General features: G+C 41.1%; 1 protein-coding gene across 2 annotated transcripts in view; it reads right to left on the bottom strand.

The window, feature by feature from the left end:
• Nucleotides 1-19,984, bottom strand: part of DNAI1 (dynein axonemal intermediate chain 1) — a 140,499-nt gene that overhangs the window by 100,898 nt on the left and 19,617 nt on the right. For both annotated transcript variants that reach the window (XM_017819004.1, XM_017819003.1), the window contains exons 8-12: nucleotides 19,062-19,121; nucleotides 16,567-16,704; nucleotides 7,438-7,525; nucleotides 6,571-6,688; nucleotides 4,085-4,128 (exon numbers count right to left, since the gene is read on the bottom strand). In XM_017819004.1, coding sequence (XP_017674493.1) covers nucleotides 4,085-4,128; nucleotides 6,571-6,688; nucleotides 7,438-7,525; nucleotides 16,567-16,704; nucleotides 19,062-19,121 — 448 coding nt within the window. The remainder of the gene's footprint in view (nucleotides 1-4,084; nucleotides 4,129-6,570; nucleotides 6,689-7,437; nucleotides 7,526-16,566; nucleotides 16,705-19,061; nucleotides 19,122-19,984) is intronic.

Here is a 19,984-nt window from a genome sequence, read left to right on the forward strand (position 1 = left end):
GGATGCATATCCCAGAGTACAGTCAGACTGTAAGCCCTCTCTATCAAGTGACCCAGGAGAAGAATTATTTCAAGCAGGGTCCTGAACAACAACAAGCTTTTGAACAAATTAAACAGGAGATTGATCACACAGTAGCCCTTGGGCCAGTCAGGACAAGGTGTGAAAAACGTGCTCTACACCACAGCCAAGGAGAATGTTCCTTCGTGGAATGTCTGGCAAAAAGTACCTGGGGAGACTCGAGGATGGCCCCTGGCATTCTGGAGTTGGGAATACAAAGGAGGCCTATTAAATCTCATCTGAAAAAGAGATATTGGCAGCTCATAAAGGGGTTTGAGCTGCTTCAGAAGTGATTGGCACCAAAGCACAGCTCCTCCTGGCACCTCAACTACCAGTGCTGGGCTGCAGGTTCAAAGGGTCCCTTCCACACATCATACCACTATATAGAGTAAGTGGATTGCTCTGATAAAACAGGATAGGAAATCCAATCACCCAGGGATCTTGGAAATCATCACCAACAGGCCCCAAGGCAAAAATTTTGGACTATTATCATCAGAGGAGGAGGAGAAGGTGACATGTGCTGAGGAGGCCCCATCACATAATCAGCTACCTGAAAATGAAAGGTGACATGCTCTCTTCACTGATGGTTCCTGATGTATCACAGGGATACATCAAAAATGGAAAGGTGCTGTATGGAGTCCTATGTGACAAGTCACAGAAGCTACTGAGGCACCAAGTGGATCAAGTCAGGTCTGGGCTGCTGAGATGTGGTAAAGACATCACTGCCCAGGCAGAGAAGCTGGCTGTAGAACTTCATCATGTAACTGCACACATACTCAAGAGTCAGATGCTTCCAACCCAAACCACTGTATGATTCTGTGATTCCTTACTTGTGTCTCTCAAATTCATATTTGGCAGATAAATATTTTGCTAGAAAACAAAGTATATGGCCTAGTAGAACTCCTTGGGGACTGAAACAGTCTGTACACAAACATAAGTGGTGTAATATGCAGCTGATCTTAATTTTTATTAAATCTTTTGAGTGAGTGGTGGATTGAGAATTCACTGCTAATTATTTTTCCGCTATTTGCTTTCTAGACAGAGGGAATTGAGGCTTCTTGTTGAAAAAGAGGAGGAAAAAAAAATGGCATATTTCCATATGTATTCTCTCAGTCCCTGCAGGATGACTTTTCCCCTTTATGAGTGAGCTAATTTAGTTACCAGTCATTTGCTTGATTCTGATCTCTAAATAAAGTGCCTGATTCTGCAAATGCCTATGAAGTACAGAGGTGAACAGAAAGATGCAGTACCTTGCTGTAAAAGCCTCTTGGCTCAGTTTCCCCTCTCCCTGTTCCCTCTGAAGCATCCTGAGGCTGTCCTGTTTGGGAATATCTTTATTACAGTGACTGACCATCCATCAGCCTCAATCAGTGGAGGCTGAAAAAAAAAAACTATCCATGTTCATTGGGCAGTGCATTTGAGAAATGGGAAAATACAAGACTGCCCAGTAAGTACACCCACCCAGCCTGTGTTTACCTGTCTGTATGTTGTAGGACAGTGCAACAAGAGCTGTTCCATGATCTGTGTTCCACCCCGACTCCTCAGCTTCAGGACATCTATTAAGAGCCAGTTCATCTCTGTGAAAGCTCTGGTCTGGACATGACACCAATCTAGTTTGGTCATAGAGTTGTAGCAACTCTTACTTTGGATGCAGTCACACCAGTGTAAGGACCCTGTGCCAGCATTGCTCATGCTGATGTTACACAAGACAGCTAGATCGGTCCACATATCTTTACATGGTTTACTTCTGTCTACATGAAGCACTATTTCAGACTAGGCACTAAGAAGAATTCAGTAGATACTTTCCCCAAATACCTCAGATTGCCAGTGCTTTGTGTGTGACTCTGTACTCTTCACACATCCTTGTGGGTGGCAAGTTACATCCATTAAATCCAAAGAAACTGTAGGATAAAATACATTGGCCATACAGACACTGTTTTTCCCTACTCAACTCATGTGCTGACAGTTGGTGCTGCACATAAAAAGCCAACTCTGAGGGTTGTCAGGGGCACACTTGCCTTTGGAACATGAACTGAGGTGATTGCAAAGACCTGAGCTTGTATTCATAGTGCTCTCATCAGCAAGGCAGAACACAAGCCCAACACCCACCACAGCCTCTTTGAACCCTGCACTGTAGGCTGTCAGTCTAGCCAGAAACCCAGCAATCTCATTTATGCAAAAACAAAAACAGAAAGACAGCTCCTCCTGATGGGAATAAAAATTAATTCCAGCCAAGCAGCATAAACCCTGAATTGCAAATTACGATGACAATATTTTCTTGTTCAGAAGAGCCTATCTCATGCCAAAGAAACACCGTCAGCATCAGAAACTCCATCCTAATAAATCACTGGTGAAAACTGCAGAAATAGGACACAAAAGAAAGGAAGAGGCTAGGGCCCTTTTTATAAATAACTCGCCACTCTGCAGTGAAATTGATGCACAGTAAATAAAGGACCTTTTGTTTCAAAAAGTATACTTTGGGCAGCAGGACAAATGTGTTACTTGTGTCTTGGCAGTGCTCCCAAATGCCTGCTGCACAAAAGAATGGTGATGTAATTATGGCCACAGCAGACCCAAAGAGATGCCAGCTCCTGTGCAACTCCACGACTTTTTCCTCTTGCCTGGATTTATCTCACCTCACTTGAGTCACCCGAGGGACAGACATCTAGGCTTGGTGCTCTGCCTAGGTCAATTGTGAGGAGAGATCAGCCCTTCTAGAGGGCCATTCAGCTCCTCCCTTGAACATCAGAATGGATGCCCTCTGGATGTGCTGATCTCCCACTGCTGAGCAAAGCATAGACTCAGATTCTTAGCTGTTAGTTGGCTACAGCTGGCTGAGAGGATCTGTGCCCTCTGTCCACTATAAAATGGAATAAGAAGTCTTCTGGATCTCTTGTTGACTTAGATACAAAGCCACTGACTCTGGGTCTGCTCCCTCTGCATCTATTGCCTTTGGCACAGTGGACCCTGGCAGAACTAACAAATAAGCACACATGACTGTCCTGCTTAGTGTAAGAAGTTAGAACAGCTGCCTGAACAGGCTAAAGAGAGGGAGGTTACCCTCCCTGAGCTCGTACCTCTCCTCTGGCAGCTGGTTGGCAGGGCAGTGGGAAGGCACTGCCCATTTCCTACACTCTCTGAGCACAGGCATGTAAGCACAAGAAGGGTTTGCTGTGCTGTACAAGGCAAGCACTACCCTTGGAGCTTCTCACCATGCTTTCTTTTGCAAAAACTGAGATCTGCTCGTTATAGTAGATGGTGCCTGCTGAATTAAAGAGTGTCAGGCCAATTTAGGCTTCTTGGCCAACTAACAGGAACATTTCCAGAGCTCTGATGGATTGAAAGTGAAGAGAAAAATGTAATTTTAAAAGGAAAATGAAATGTTGCAATATTGCAAGCAGAGCACAATCCTTACTAGTATAAATGAAGACAACCCATCTGGTTCCACTGTCAGAGCACAGAGAAACATAAGAATGAGTACATATTTGGGACCATATCAAAGGTCCCTGTAGCTAAGTACCTTATATTAAAATAATACTGAGTAGTAACAGTTTCAATACTGTGAGAACCTCAGCAAATGCAGGTCTGTCTCCTTGTAGGTACTCATAGCTTCCAGCAACTCATAACTATCAACTGACTGAATCAGATGGTTTATCCTTCCAACAGCAAGCTGTCCCTCCATGAATTGATCTAAACTCTTTTGAAACCATATGTATCTCTGTCCTCCAGATTACAAAGGAAGGAAGAAAAGTTAAAAAAATTTCCTTATGTGTCATATTATCCTGTTTTAAATTTGTTTTAGTCCTCCAATAACTGCTGTCTATGCCTATGTATTTCTGAATGTTTATATTATGGAATGGAAAGGCCTAATCCCTGTACTGAGTTAAATCTCAATTTACTGCTTTGAAATTAGATGACTCCTTGCTATGAGATGCAATCCATGCCCCAGAGGATTATCTGAATTGATCTCAGTCCACTTTTTTAATATTTTAAATATCTCAATGATTCTTTTGCATTTATTACTTACAAGAGCCATACCCCACTGCAAATAGGTCCTTGTACTTTGGATTCCTGTAATGAGAAGATATATATACAAAATTGCATTTATTATTAACCATGTAGATCCACAAAAACACAGTGTTTCACACATTAACTTCAGAGTCCTTTCTCACAGGACTGCACACATTTTGAGGGCTTTACCCTTTCACCACATACACTAGTAAAGTTTGCATAGAAGTAATTCTTCCAAACTCAAGATGTATAAAAAAGCAGAACATTAGAAAACCAAGACAGTAGATGAAAAGGATAAAAAGGGCATAGACAGACATGATGTCAATCTCTAGCACTTCTTGGCTTATCCATTTCATAATCATGGAAAGTTTACTTTTAAAAATGAGGTCTTTGAGGACAGAAAAAATGCAGGAATATGTTGGTTTCCATCCTTCAAGGGCAAGAATAAAGGCATTTCCAAATCAATAAACTCACTTTCCCTACCTGTCATTAAATAATGAGAGATGCTTCAAGAGACAGTTATCAGTTCACGAATTCATGATCATTCCCACAGATCAGGAAGGAAAATTTCCTTCTCACCCAGCTGGTTAACAGTGTATGTGCTGTGCCAAATGCTGACTATGAGCTATTAGGCATCTACTGTGTCTTCCGAAGTCCCTTTGCTTAAAAAACATCTGCCTTCTCTACAACCTCTACTGTGTGTGGACAGTGACTGTAGGTAGGTTTTCCATGGGATAAAGGTCAGAACTGTTGCAGTCCCTGAGCTCACACAGCACAACCAGTGGGTAACAATTCTGTGAAACGAATGTATGTGAAAATTACCTAATGAGTGTTTTCACTGGCCTGCTATTATGGATTGATAAAATAAACCACTTATTTTTTCATTTCTCTTTTTTCATTGGGCTAATACCTAGGCATCCTAATGCTCTTGCTCTTTCCACTAAATGCACCACCACTGCTAAAAATGTGAGAATAAAAATTAAATTAGAAAAGCTTATTACATAAAGCAATTTGGAGTCATTCTTCCAATTTCAAGGCCATCTTTCTGTTATCATTTCCTGGAGACAAGAACGACAGCAGTACAAACTACCTATTAAAGATGCCTTTTCTCCCAGTTTTGCTTCCAATTTTAGTGTTACTTTGTAATTCTCACACAACTGCATGCTTGATACTTTATTATATAATACTACAGTGGTTTGAAAGGCTCTGTCTCTTCATATATCCTCCTTAGCAGGGCACAAATGTGCTCACACTATCCTACAAACAAGTCATAGGAGGCCTAGCTGCAGGGCAGCACAAGGCAGGAGCTAACTAGGTATGTCTTATGCTCAGTGCATGAGCCAAGACAGTGCTGAGGAGGATGAAGCGCATTAAAAAGTGAATGGACTTATTCAGGTCCGTGATGAGTGTTTTTTTCACAGTAATAAGCATAGCGATAATACCTCAGAAGAAAAGAGAGTTGATTTCCAAGTATCAGCAATCACTTTTGGACTGACCTGGAATAACCATGCAGAAGTGGACTGCAGGGCAAACACCTATTGCACTGCACTGTGCAAGATTCTAATACACAAATAACACTGTTGTCTGGAGGAAAAGCCATATGAAGACTGGCTGAGGTCACTTGGTCTGTTCAGCCTGGAAAAGCGGAGACCGAGGGAAGACCTCACTGCAGTTTCCTCGTGAGGCGAAGAGGAGGGGCAGTCACTGATCTCTTCTCTGTGGTGACCAGTGATAGGACCTGAGCAAATGGCCTGAAGTTGTCAGGGCAGGTTTAGTTTGAATATTAGAAGAAGGTTCTTCACCTAGAGGGTAGCTGGGCACTGGAACAGGCTCCCCAGGGCAGTGGTCACAGCACAGAGTTCAAAAAGCTTTTGACAGTGCTCTCAGGCATGTGGTGTGACTCTTGGGGCTGGTCTATGCAGGGACAGGAGCTGGATTTGATTTGTGGGTCACTTCCAGCTCAGGACATTCTATGATTCTATGATTCATGCATCAAGGTCTTGTCTAATATCAGTAACATGGCATTTTACAGTCCATGGTGTTACCTGCTTGGCATATGTGATGTTTTCATTTCCCTGCCTGCTGCTTTAATTCTCCTGTATGAATTCTTGTCAAAAATATAGTCACTATCCCTTCTCCTCCCCTAGATTTTTCAGGACAGATTCCTACAGCATATCATCCAAAGATATGAGACATCTACCATAGCTTCCAAGAAGGGGACTCTTATTTGCTCTGCTAATTGCACTCACTTTCCCCCAGTGCTGCACAGAGCTTGATCTGCCTTCAGTTTCTGCTGAAGCGCACAAGCCTGGCACGTTCAGCCTTATACAATTTGCTGTGCATCCAGTAGCACCGGGCATATCTAGATGCTGCCCAAGCAACTGACTGTAATAATTCAAAACCGTGTTCCCAGAGAAATCAGCCCTGCCTTATAATACTGTTACATTCCATTCCACTCCCAGGCACAACAGTCGAGAGTAAGTTTGGAATGAAGAGACTTACCAGGAGATGGCAGTAACTGCAAGTTTCTTGGTTTTCTCATACTGGAAATTCCAGAGTGGGAGGAGGGTTCCTTGCTGGGCTCTGAATTCGTCTGAGGCATCCTCAAAATATTTAAAATCTAAAACAAAAAAATGCCAAGGAAAAAGTCCCAGTGAATAAATCAGAAATTAATCAGCACGGTTCAGTGTCAGGGAAGCTTTAAAAACCACTCTGTTATCCTCACAGCCTCTGAATTACCCAATTGCTAGTGTATAAACTCTCTCAGTTCTTTAGTCTGAACTCCAAACCAGCACCTCAGCCCAAAAAATGCATTTTACCAACACCAAGTCCACCCACACACAAGAAAAATAAAAATCAAACTGATGATTAGCAAAGGATTAACTAGAAAGAAGAAACTCAGAGCAAGGTGTGACCTCAGGTCACCCACAGAACTAGACATGGCCTTTTAGGAGGAATCTGAGCAGAGAGAGTGAAACTCTTGCACAGTGACATCAAGACTGAATATGTTGCCGCAGCTGGGATCTGTATGTGAGCAGAGAGCTGATCAGCTCTGGCTGCTGTCACCAGCACCTGCATCCAGGAAAAAAAGTACCTGCTGAGGGATGGAAGTGCTACAGGGAGGGCAATGCCGACCAGACCTGCTGTTCCCAGCAAGCTCAGAGCATGGCTAATGTGGCATCCTCTTTGCATGTCCATGGTCTGCTGTACTACTTGCCTTGTGTGAGTCAGTAGGTTCCTAGCCCTGCTCATTTTATCTCTGTTCCTCTATTCTATTCTGTTCTGCTCTACCTTGTCCTTGCTATGGCTGTAGATATTAACCTGCAGGACTTCAGGCTTAAGTTAGAAGCATCTCTCAGTGGGCCATACCTTGTGCAATGTCATCAAAGGTGTTCAGATTCACCATCCGCTCTGCTATTTTAGCAGCCTTTGCAACTCTGGTTATAGGCTCAACGTGCTGAAGAGAAACGAAGGAAGAGAAAATGTATTTCCTATCTGTTTACAAGTCCTTCAGACCTCATGTGACTGAAAAACATGAGTCCTTTGATCTTGAATACAGATTAATTTGAAATGCCTCAAACCAGCACCTAATGATAATGACACTTGAAATAATGCAATTACTTTATTATAAATTTAGCAAGATACCATTCACAGCTGAGCTGCAGTAACTTCAGTGTTTGTTCCTGATTTAGCTCATTTGGAAGGTACTTACCTGTGAAGGCAGTTAAGAGTCTTGTCTTTCAAGCTAACTCATGACAGGATGAGCTAAAAGCAAACATGATTCCTCCCCCATCTCAATGGATATAACAGTTCATTACACTCAGTAATGAAATCACAGGTGCTTCATCATGCATGAGCATCCTTGTCCCTACCTGGAGACCTCTAAGTGGTGTGTCAAGCAAACATCAGAGGATTTAGGAGTCCTTTAATTAATCACCGGGTAATTCCAACTTGATGCATCCACATATCCATGGACAAATGGAGAAAAGAGAGCCCAGCAGGGGCTGTTTGCCTGTCGGCAGGTGGCAGGTTGACATGCTTTGTCTGACAGAGCCCTGGGACTGATCATCACAATCCTATAACCACCTTCTTACCAAACTCTATTTTCAACTATTTTTTGTGTGAGCATGTTGACCACCAGCAAAAACCAAACTGGATTAACTAGCAAGTAGGACAGGAAGCCTGGGTGCCAGCAGTAGGAAGGACAGAGTGCAAAAGTCCATAGACTGTGCTGGACCAGCAGGACGATGCCATCACAGTTCTGTGCAACGATGTGAGAGTGCCAGGGCACATGTAAAGTGCTCTGAGAGTGTGCTGCTCCAAGTACCTGAATGCCCATCTGCTACCGCTGCCCCAAAGCCCCATTACTGTTTCAAAGCCTTTCATCTTCAATCCTGTGCTAGGAACTGATGGCTGCCAGCACACCAAAATTTTCTTCACAGTGTCAATACTGAAAAGAAACATGTCATCCTTGACACAGCTCAGAGAGTGCTCTGAACATGAAAAGAAAAAGTGAAATGAGCTACCAAAACTACATCACACAGTCACAGTCAGAACTAAGAACATGACTTCAGATTATGTGTGTCCAGCCCTCCACATCTTTCCTGGGCTCTGCCACACTCAAAGGAGATTAAGTCTTGCTTGAAAGACCATGAAACTCATAGGATGACACAGAGATGAGAGAACAAGAGAGAAAAAAAGTTTCTAAAAAACGCTATACTTCTATAAACTTATAGTTTGCTTACACCTCCAGTATTGTGTGCAGTCTTCTTTTCCCATCTCAGAAAAAACTATGTAGAACTTGAAACCAAGTTGAAAGAAGGGCAGCGAGGATAGTCCAAGTCTGGAATGGTGTCTGTGCCAGGAAACACTGAGTCGGCTGGGACATGCCAGTCTGTAGAAGAAATGGCTCGGGAAGACATGAGACAGGTCTAAATGGTCCAGAGAGGATGGACAGGGACTGACTGTTCACTGTCTCTTCTGCTACAAAAAATAGAGGTGTCAAGTAAAAGTTGTGTAAGTCAAGTTCAAAACAAACAAAAGAAGGTGACTTACAGAAAGATGACACATCTGTGCAACTCCTTGCCAAAGAGTATTGTAGATGCAAGAATTCCTCAAGGTTTCAAGGAGCCAGTGCTTCCATTCAAAGCACATAATGCTTAGAAAGTAGCTGAAAATAGTTGAAGACTGAAAGACTATTTGGGACTGAGATATACTCTTGCTGGGTTCCTACCCTTTAAGGAAGGGTAACCAACAACCACATTCACTTGTGGATAGTCATCTGAAGCCATGGGGTTCCTCTCATGTTCTTCGGGTTTTCCCTGGGTCTAGGGGACGACTTCTTGAAAACAGCACAGAGAATTTACTGTCATCTTCAGAATTTAAGAAAGTGCAGGAAAAGATGTTTTCAAATTTTAACACCGCATGATATTCCCTAGATATTAGGAAGTCATAAGTATTAAGAGAAATTAAAGAGGAAGAGAAAGACGATCCTTGAAACATCTCAAGTAGAAATCAATAGTCTCAATTGCTTGAAATTCTCTCGTTTGACTTTCAGTTGTCATTTTTACTTCAGTTAAAAAAAAAGCAATTCATCTCTGCTGACATTTTTCCAACAGTATTAGGATTATGACTACAAAAGCCATTGGTTGTCATGAGCATATTGCTCTGAGTAACCTTAATTGATAGAGGCTAAATGTTGAAAAGGTTACAATACAATTTAGAAAAAGAGAAGTGCAACAAACAATTTTCTCTCCAACGCTGTAAAAGTCACAGTTACAAGGTATAGAGAACAGGTCCCCTGGAGTCCTGCTGGTTCACCACATTTATTTGCTTCCATTAACCAATGATGCAGGACAAAATTTCTCTTCCGTTTGAACAAGCATCTGCTACTGCAAGGGGCTGGGGAAGAAAGGTAGTGCTGTACCCTACAGATGTGAGCAGGACTGTGGTTCTTGGGCTCTTACACATCCAAGGAAACTTGCACTGCAGGCGTTCTGACTTTCTAACCTGAGACAACATTCTGGACTGAAGACCATAAGATAAAGCTTACTCAAAGATGAATGCTGGATCCTGCCTCATCTATGATGACACTAAGCCATGCAGTGTGGTCAACACACGGCAGGGAAGAGATGCCACCCAGAGGGACTTGGACAGCCTTGAGAAGTGGGTCTGCGAGAACCCCATGAAGTTAAACAAGGCCAAGTGCAAGGTCCTGCACCTGGGGTGGAGGAATCTCAAACATGGATACAGGCTGGATGATGAATGGATTGAGAGCAACTCTGAGTAGAAGGATTTGAGGGTAATGATGGATGAAAATCTGAATATGATGTGGCCATGTGCACCCCCAGCCCAGAAAGCCAATCCTGTCCTGTGCTGCATCCAAGGCAGCGTGGGCAGCAGGGCAAAGGAGGGGATTCTGCCCTTCTGCACTTCTGGTGAGACCCCACCTGGAGCACTGCATCCAGCTCTGGGGTCCCAGCGCAGGAAGGACACGGTACTGCTGGAGTGTCCATGCAGAGTCCACGAAGATGATCAGAGGGCTGGAGTACCTCTTCTATGGAGACAGGCTGAGAGTTAGGGATGTTCAGCTGGAGAAGAGAAGGCTTTAGGGAGACCTTATAGCACCTCCCAGTACCAAAAGGGGGCCTACAGGAAATACATGGTGGGATTCTTTATCAGGAAGTCTAGAGATAGGATGAGGAACACCTGTTTTAAACTGAAAGAGAGTAGGTTTAGACTAAATATTAGGAAGAAATTCTTTACTGTGAGGGTGGTGAGACAATGGCACAGGTTGCCAAGAGAAGCTGTGGGCATCCCCGTCCTGGAAGTATTCAAGGCCAGGTTGGATGAGGCTCTAAGCAACCTGGTCTAGTGGAAGGTGTCCCTGCCCTGGCAGGGGAGTTGTAATATTCTATGAATCTATGATACTATGATTCCATAGTTTTGGGGGTTTTCTTGGTCAGTGGAAAGTAGGCTTTAAATTGAGAAAAAAAAGAAGAAAAAAAAAACCTCAGTAAATGCAGAAAAAATGTATTATTCAATTGTTTGAGTATTTTGTCTGCAACGCAGGAAACTCTCCAGATGAATCAAAAAAGCTTTAAGTCAGCTTTTCTGTTAGGTAGCTGTGTTGTTAGCAATACAGCCATGACTAACTACATTTTTGGCATTAAACTGGATCGGTGTAAGTCATTTTGTCATTGTATCCTGTCCTATTTCACGTTTTATTTATTCTGTATGCTACTGAAATAAATCTTCAGAGGAAGTGCTAGGCTTGATTTATCTTTTTTTTTTAAAATTTCTGTTTGAAACTCACTTTTCCGCTTAAGGCCATTTCTGGGCCAGCTAATCAAATGCAATGAGAGCTCAAAGGATAACAAATTTGTTTTGTTTATTTCTGTTTGTAAGTTATTTTTAGAACAGCAATAATGTTAATTGAACCATATGTAAGATGGATAATGGGCTAATAATTTGAAAAGAAATGTCTTGGTCTTGCTCTGCAATTCTTTAACACTAATGGCTTCATATTTGCCTCTCAGCAGCTGGCCAGTTGCAATGTGTAACTCCTGCAACCTGAAGCACAAGAAAAAGCTTCTGCTGGTGTGTAAGTACATATCCAGAAGACAAACCCTACCCTAAAATCATTGTAGTAACTGCTCATACCTCTAGCAATACACATACTGTGACTAGAGGAGCCCCTAGCTTGCAAAGAAAGAAGCACAGTACGGGGCTGTTGTCATCTGTAGCCCAGCCAACACCTCCATGCACTGCAAACACCCACTGTAAATCCCAAATAAAGCTCCCCAGGTTGAATTGTGTCAACTAGTTATTAATTTCCAAAACTGTACTTATCTGATCATTTTCACTCCTCGCTTTGAATTCTGATACACTGTTAACAGCAAATTGAAGACAAAGGAGTCGGTAATAAGTCATCCAGTCCTACAGATGACCAGGAACAGGTGAAGAATAATGTGAAAGTAATTGCATTCTAATTTCAGCTGTTATGTAAAAAATATTAGTGGTTTTCAAGGGCTGCCAAATGATAACTGTGACCCTCACCAGGCATATCTCAGAAAGGGGTAATGCTACAGTGAGATAGACAAATGAGACAGGACTCCACATGACTCAGAAATGCACATTTCTCTGTTAAATATAAATTTTGTTTGGACTTCTTAGGACAATGATCAACAACTTCTGTTTCAGAGGAGACTAGAGATCATTCCAGCGCAGTTAAGTTCCAGCTTCAACATATTCCTTACTGTTTCACATCCATCTATATTTCTGTTGACACTATCCTCTGCCTTGGTAATTCTCCCTCTCTGCTATCTAACTCAGATTCCTTCTCCACCTTTGCATTAACAGATAAATATGCTAAGATTTTTTAGTATCATGTATTCAAGCTTTCCATTTCTTATAGTCTTTTCCGTACGTGTGCAGGTTTGCAATCTATCATCTTTGAAAAGGGTGATTAAAATCACATATCCCTGTACTATTCCTGAAAATGTATCACCCCACCTTACCTAACATAAACAGTTTCTCTGCTATCCATCACAGAGTACATTCCAGCAATATACTTGTCTCTCATAGCCACATCACAACTCTCCAACCAACACACTCGTGTTTCTCCCTATCATTACAATCTGTAAGCCCTCACCTTACCAAAGATTGTTTTGATACTCCAAAATGCAGTCTCCCTCTCCACCAGTCCCTCCCAGTTTGTACTAATAACAACTTTTCTGGTATGTCTAACAATTGCCTAATGGCACCATATCAATAGCTTTGCAGAATTGCAGATAGATTACCAGTACTCTACTTTCCTCATTAAGGGAAGACACAATTTGCCTTTCATCAAAGAAAGAAGTGAGATTATTTGGACACAGCCTACATTTGGTAAACATGTGATATTTTACTCCATTTCATATATACTCCCAGTTCTGTATTCTTTTCCTCCCTATTAACTCTCTTGCCTCATGTACTGTTAGAGGTCAAATTAATGGAATCATTTTTACCCCTCTTATATACAACATGTCTTTGTGATACTCTAATTACATAGCTCCAACCCTCTTTGCACAGATTCATTAAAAAACCTTACTATTAGACTTGTGATTTCATGTCTTGCCAGCTCAGGGTCAGAGAAGCAAGCCTGCACCAACTGCATGAAGGTCTTTGCATTTTGTTTCTACCTCAGATACTGTAATTTCCAGCTTCATGCAACAACATGAGGAGGGTTGTACTGGATCAGACCCAGCATGTATCTGGGTCAGGATTGTAGAATCATAGAATCATTTAGATTGGAAAAGACCTTTAAGATCATCAAGTATCCTCCCTTACGGCCTCTTATCATAGCAACAGCTTCCATCAGACATCCACCATAAGCAGATGGCTTAGGAACAGCAAGAACGGGACAACATTTCTGCCTAGTTATCTTTGCTTCCAGATATTTTCAGCTCAGAAAATTTCATATTGTTCCTCTTTGATATTCTGTGTTCTCCATGTTCAGTGTACTGCCTTTACTGAAAACTGAGGAAAAGTTTCAAATGCTGCATCACTGCCCTCAGATGTAGCACACCCTTTCTTCCCTAGATCCAGGCACGCCGAGAGATTTCGAAGAGTCCTTCATCACAGTCTCCAGTCAAATACTTTCTGTTATTCCAACTTTTATTCACTCATATCTTCTTTATATCATTCTCATCCTTTTTTCTGCTGGTATCCTTGGTTACCTCCATTCCTTTTCCTGTTGGCTGCCTCTCTCTTCTGTTTTGCTAAACCATGATCTCCCAGCTTCTCTATGATGCATAGCTTCATTCCACTTCTTTTCCCCCAGTGAGAAGCTTCTGCTTAACTGTCAAGGCTTCCCTCCCCTCCCCTCCTCTCTTCTGCTTTTGACCATGTTCTTTCACAGATCACATCTTTCCTCTCCCAGTGTTCTCTTGACCTATTACTCAGTACCAGAACCGTTTTCTCTCTCTTTTCATCCATTACCTTTTCAAATCTTCATCTAATCCCTTCATCATCTCCAGCTGTGGCTCTAGTTCTTGGATCTTCTCTTTCATGGCCTCCTACCATAGCAACGGATTCCATCAGGCATCCATCCATGGTAAGAGCCACTCATTTTCTCTTCTTCTTTCCTTTGGGTTGAATTTGTTGCTATCTCAGTAGATTTCACAGTAACTTTTGATAATACCTAGACTGACCAAAACAATGGTGGAAATCAGTTGCCGCTTCTCGCCATTGCATCCTTGATCCAGATCAGCCACGTCTCCTGTCTGATGTTCCACAGTTCCCTTCAGCAATGATCAAACACAGTTTATCCTCAGAAGGTACTCAGCTGAGAAAGCTCTGTTTCAATAAGCATGGTGCATGGTATGTAATCTGTGAGTTAGGAGTTCCTCAAAACCCATTTCTCCATTTGTGAATTGAGACCAGAAATACAGATTCTGATGCCATCCATCTTTAATTTGCATAGACCTACACATGAACAGATACAACAACTGTTGTAAGTCTGATTTGAGCCTTGGAGTACCTGGGGTTGCATTTTCCCAGTTAATTAGTGGAAAATTTAGCAGGTCTTTCATGCAACTAAAGTTGGTCCACCAGCCTCACAGAGGACCTCAGTCTGGGACACTGGCTTTGCATAACGAAGCTTTCCTTTCACTTGACTTTCTGTCTTTCCTGCAAGCCCTCTGCAAAGTGTTAAGAGTGAAAAGCAAAGCACCAAAGGAACAGATCATGAATTACTGGATTCCAATTTCCCACTGTCGTCAGTGGAGTGTGCAGCAGGTTTTTTACAATATGGTTTCACTGGTAGAATATTTACTTTATTTTCATCATCAGTTTTTAGCAGTCCACCGTTTAAGCCTATAATTGTAGTGCTGACTTCATGCTTAATTCTCCAAAACATACTCAGGTGAAAGGTTCACTAGTTTTTGAAAGGACCTTGAATTTCCATGGCACAATTCACAGGAAGAAGCCTATCAGAACATGGTCTGTTTATACTGTAAGGTTTATGCTGGCACAGTGCTGTGGGGTGTCTAAGCCAGCCAAATCCTCTGCAGTTGTATCAGCCATATGGTATGAAAGTGATAAAGCCTGTTTCAGAAATCAGCTCTTATTACATGGATATATATATATATATGTATATATATATATATACATATATCTTACATATATTGATATATCTACACCTATTTCAGGGGCAAATTAAGAACTAACTGCCATGATTCTGTATCACAGTTCTCAGTGTACTTTGCTCCACTCATCATAGAAATTATTTCAGTTTTCCTTCTAAAAGGTTTAACTTAGACTGGGGAGGAAAGAACCACCCACAATTCTGTACAGATCAGACTCTGTTAAACCCTAACAGAAACTTCCTGAATCCCTTGAAAACATTCTGGAGCATGAAGAAAATCTTGCAGGGTTGCCATAGTGTATCCTCAGTGCTTGAAGTGGGATGATATTTTTAAGATGGGGATACTGTCACTTGAGTGGAATGAATTGTGTCATGCCCACAAGGCACTCCCAGGCTACCCCTGATTACTCCAGAGGAGCCTGGATTAGGAGGCAGTATCACCCTCACAGCAAGGTTACAGCATCAGCTTGGAATGTGGCAGGCATTAGGATACCTGCTAGTCTGAGAAGCCAGACTGAGCAAGGTACTCCAGTCCAGCAGCCCTTGCATTCACTGTGCTACTTCGCAGGACTTGGAGTGACTGACCTTCTCTTGGGGTGGTCACATCACCCTGCCTGAGGTAACAGGGTGGTGTGTAATTACTGACCATGGCGTAGAACTCCAAGCACTTCTGTCACTTTCCAACTAAATGAATAAATGAGGCATCAAAAATCCCCCCCACAAATTTCATCAAGCCTCACAGAATCATTATTCAATTTTAAGTATCTAGTCCTCTATTTCAATTAACTATCATTAGCTTTTATATAAATTATACATTATATATCATTTATGTATCTACAATCAGAAAATGTATAAATTGTAACTCTATAAAATTATAATTAAAATTAAGAAATAGTGAAAAGTGGTTTACTACAGTACAGTATTTTGAAATAATCCTAAATTTCTCTGCCTTCCAGGTTGAACATTTTATGTAAAATCTCTGCATCCCTTGCAATGGAAAAGTCACACACTATTTCTACTTATTTTGTTCTTTTATCCCTCACATAATAATAAAAAATGAGACACAAACATACTGCACAAAAGAAAGCAATATAGCTCACTTGGAAATCAGGTTTGAAAATAAGATCACACAAAATTGAAATCCTGCTTTATACAGCAAAACATAAGTCCTGTTTTGCTGTATAAAACAGGATTTTTTTTGTAGGAAATACAATTCCTAGCAAAAAGTAATTTTTGCATTTCTTAAGGTTGTTACTTGCCAGCTGAGACAACTGGCTACACTGCCAGCATGACTTGCTTTCACCTGACTTGCACTGCGGACGTAGCCAGCACCACTTCAAGCAGCCTTCTTCCAGCATTATGAAACATACCTGCACCTCCACATGGGATAATTTTCTCAAACCTCTCTTCTCTTCTTCTTTCTTTACTGCCTGAGGTTTTGACTTTTCTTTCTCTTTTGCCTTTTCCATTCTCTGAAGTTCCTCCACATAGGCATCATAGATGTCCCACTGAGAGACACAGAGGCAGGATTTATCACGACCTGATCAATACTCCTGAGAGCAGTCATCTACACCATCCCAAAAATATGTAGTCATCACCACAGTAACACTGCTGCTGGAATTAGCTGAACATCTGCCTTCTTGCACAAAAAGTGAAGGGTTGAAGTCCAGGCTTTTTAAACCACAATGGGATATGTCTTATGTTTTAAGAACACTTTATTGCATTTTTAATAATTTCCTTCCTCCAACACTCTGTTTACTGCTTTGACTCCATATCTTTTTTGTAGGACTTTGTGTTTGGCTAATTTACCAGTGTTTAATAGGAAACAAGCATTAAACATCTGATTTATGACATTTCTCATGTGGTGTTGGAAAATTAAATTGTAGCTGCTTAACACAATTTAAATCTTGGACTCCAACTCTGCAGCATATGATGCAAACTGAGAGCAGTTTTACATCTTCTGCTGTGCCACATGCCACAAATGTCTTACTTGAGCAGATTTCAAAAGTAATTTTTCTACTTAAGAATTATTCGTTAGTATTGAAGTGCTAGTACCCTATCTGAAGCAGGTTTATTGCTTTCAGGAGAAAAACAAAAGGCAATCTGACACATCAGCTTGGGAGAGGGAGTATGATTCAAACAGATAATACAGACTAGAACACCGGAATAAAGAAAGGTAGCAGAAACCTTTAGTAAAAAAACTGCATTGCGTTGTAAATTTGCAGGTAGAAATTAAATGGAAAGATGTTCCACATATCAGGGAAAGGACAAAGATGAGACAAGTATGAGAAGGAGTAGAACAGAAAAGTTTGGGATAGGAAAATGTGAGCATAAGAAAGAATATGAAGGAAAAAGAATGGGGGGGGGAGAGTTTATGTAAAAATATTATTTTAGATCCACTGAAAATTTCAACTGAATAAAAAGAAAGAAATGGAAAACTTTTTCTCTCAACTTTCAAACATTTCATGCAAAATCTTAGCCACAGCCTGATTATCTATAGATCTCTGTTCCAAGTCTCAGGTCATCTTACTGCCAGAAAAAAATGGAAGAAAACTCCAGCTGGAGGGTGGGAAGATTTCCAGCCAAGTACTCTGTGATTTCAGGTTCAGGAATAGACTGGGATACATCTATCAACCTGACAGAGACATCTTCACTCCCATTCCTACCACTTTCCTATAACAACATTTTTTAAGTTGCTGCCACTGCCTTATAGTTTCTCCTTGGGTGTTCCTGTGATACACTGGTAACGAAACAATATTTTCAACACCAGTCTGATACACTGGTTTGAAACAATATTCGTATCAGTGACAAACACAAATACATTTTGCAAATACCTGGGAATTGACCAGCAGAATTGGCTGGATTCCCTCTCCAATGAAAGCTGTAGCATATTTCATGTGTAAAATTCCATCCAAAATAATTTTTTTTACATTATTTTAAGGGATGGAGAAAATCTGTACAGTTTTTCATCATTAATATATAGGCATATTCCCACTACAATAAAACAGAGCTAAGTTTCTTGCAATAGGTTGGTCTTCCATGTTCATTTTGCTCTCGTTCTGATTGGGTTCATCTTCAGGCTTGAGAAACCTGCTTTTGCATACAGCTAAACTTACAAAAAGTAAAAACCCAAGTACTGCATATGTCAAATTCTTAACAATACTCCCAAAAACTCCATGAACTTTCATAAATTTCCAGTTGTACAAAATCTTCAGAGGTCTCCACTCTCTAAACAATGTGTTCAAAGTGGAGCTAGCATGCAGACATGTCCTAAATGCTTTTTCATTGCTTTGTTCCTGTATTTTGAGACTCCATCAAGCCTGCATCGAGTGGCTTCAGGTGACGGAGGTGTCCAGCAGCTGACTAGGTATTGAATGCTGGACCCTAGATCCTCCTAAATAACCAGCTTGCTCACCACACAGTGATGGAAGATCAGCAACAGGACAGTTCCCACTCCCACTCTGTGTCCCTAGAGTAGCCAGTGCCCTGCAAGCTGCAGCCCACTTCTTGCTGAGTCCAAAACCATTCTCACGCTGTGATTTCCCCATTTCCACTCATTTAAGAGTCTCTAAAGCAGACTGGTCAGGGTGCCTGGCAAAAAATGAACCAATTAAAAGCAGCTAAACTGAGACACTTAACCTTACAAATAAAAACCATGAGCAAGTTCACCCATTAGGCAGAAAAGAGGGCCATACTAGTTTGTCCTCAGATACAAACCAGAGACCAAAGCCCATGCATGGGAATTCATTCCACTGTAAGGAATGCAAACACAATAATTTGTTTTTAACTTTCTCATATCTCAGTTTCCTAAATATACTCTAAAAAACTTTAAAGGTAAAGAGTATATAAATTTATATGTATATACCTGGTGAATAGTGGCTGAGAAATTTAGCGAAGGTATAGGCTCCGTCTGACATCCTTTTTCCTGAAAAAAAAGAAACGCAAAAGGAAGAGTAATCTTGGCATTGAAACCCTCTGCAGTGACACAGTCCAGTTGTGGAAACAGACTGCATGATTAACTTGACAGACAAAGGACTCCTAGAACACTGCACAACATTCCTGGTGATCATGCAACTACAAACAGATTTTCTTTTGGACCAAAAGAAGGTTCTCAAGACCTCCTGATTTTTTCCCCACATACTTAAATATTCAATTTCAGTATTTAATTTTGAAGGAGTTCAAATGGTTTGTTCTATGTCTACCATTTGAAACATTCTGATATCAATTACAGTATCAGTTATGACTTCCTACCACATTTGAAAAGTTTTGTCCTATATTTTAAACAGCCAGTTGGATAGAACAGACAAACAAAGGAGTTGAACAGAATGAAACTTATAAACAATTCATCTGATGCTACTGATATAAGACTTTTATCATCCTTACATGAACATTCTGAAATGAATTAATATAATTCTGTAAAACTTTCATTTAATGGAACAGCATCTTCTTTCGAAAAATTGTTGTGTCAGAACATTTTTAAGAAGCTGCCTGTAGCACTTCACTGACCTCTGAAACGAAGAAGTCTCAGAGGTGGAAACTGTACATCCTGTACAGCACACAGCAGTACTTCACAGCTATTTAAGGTCTATATTCTGCTTTCAGAGGCAGAATCACACAGAGGCACACAAGCCTCTTCCAATAAAATCAATGGGAAGAGAAGATGCAGACTGGGAACATAGAAATAATTAATTCCGTGACCTCCACTGGGATTTTGAAAGATGCAGAAATCTTAGCTCAAACTTTGTAGTAAGCACCTCACTGTCAGATAAACTCTCTCGAGATCCTCTG

The sequence above is a fragment of the Lepidothrix coronata genome, unplaced genomic scaffold (genome assembly GCF_001604755.1).
Source record: "Lepidothrix coronata isolate B3197 unplaced genomic scaffold, Lepidothrix_coronata-1.0 Scaffold72, whole genome shotgun sequence".
NCBI lineage: Eukaryota > Metazoa > Chordata > Aves > Passeriformes > Pipridae > Lepidothrix > Lepidothrix coronata.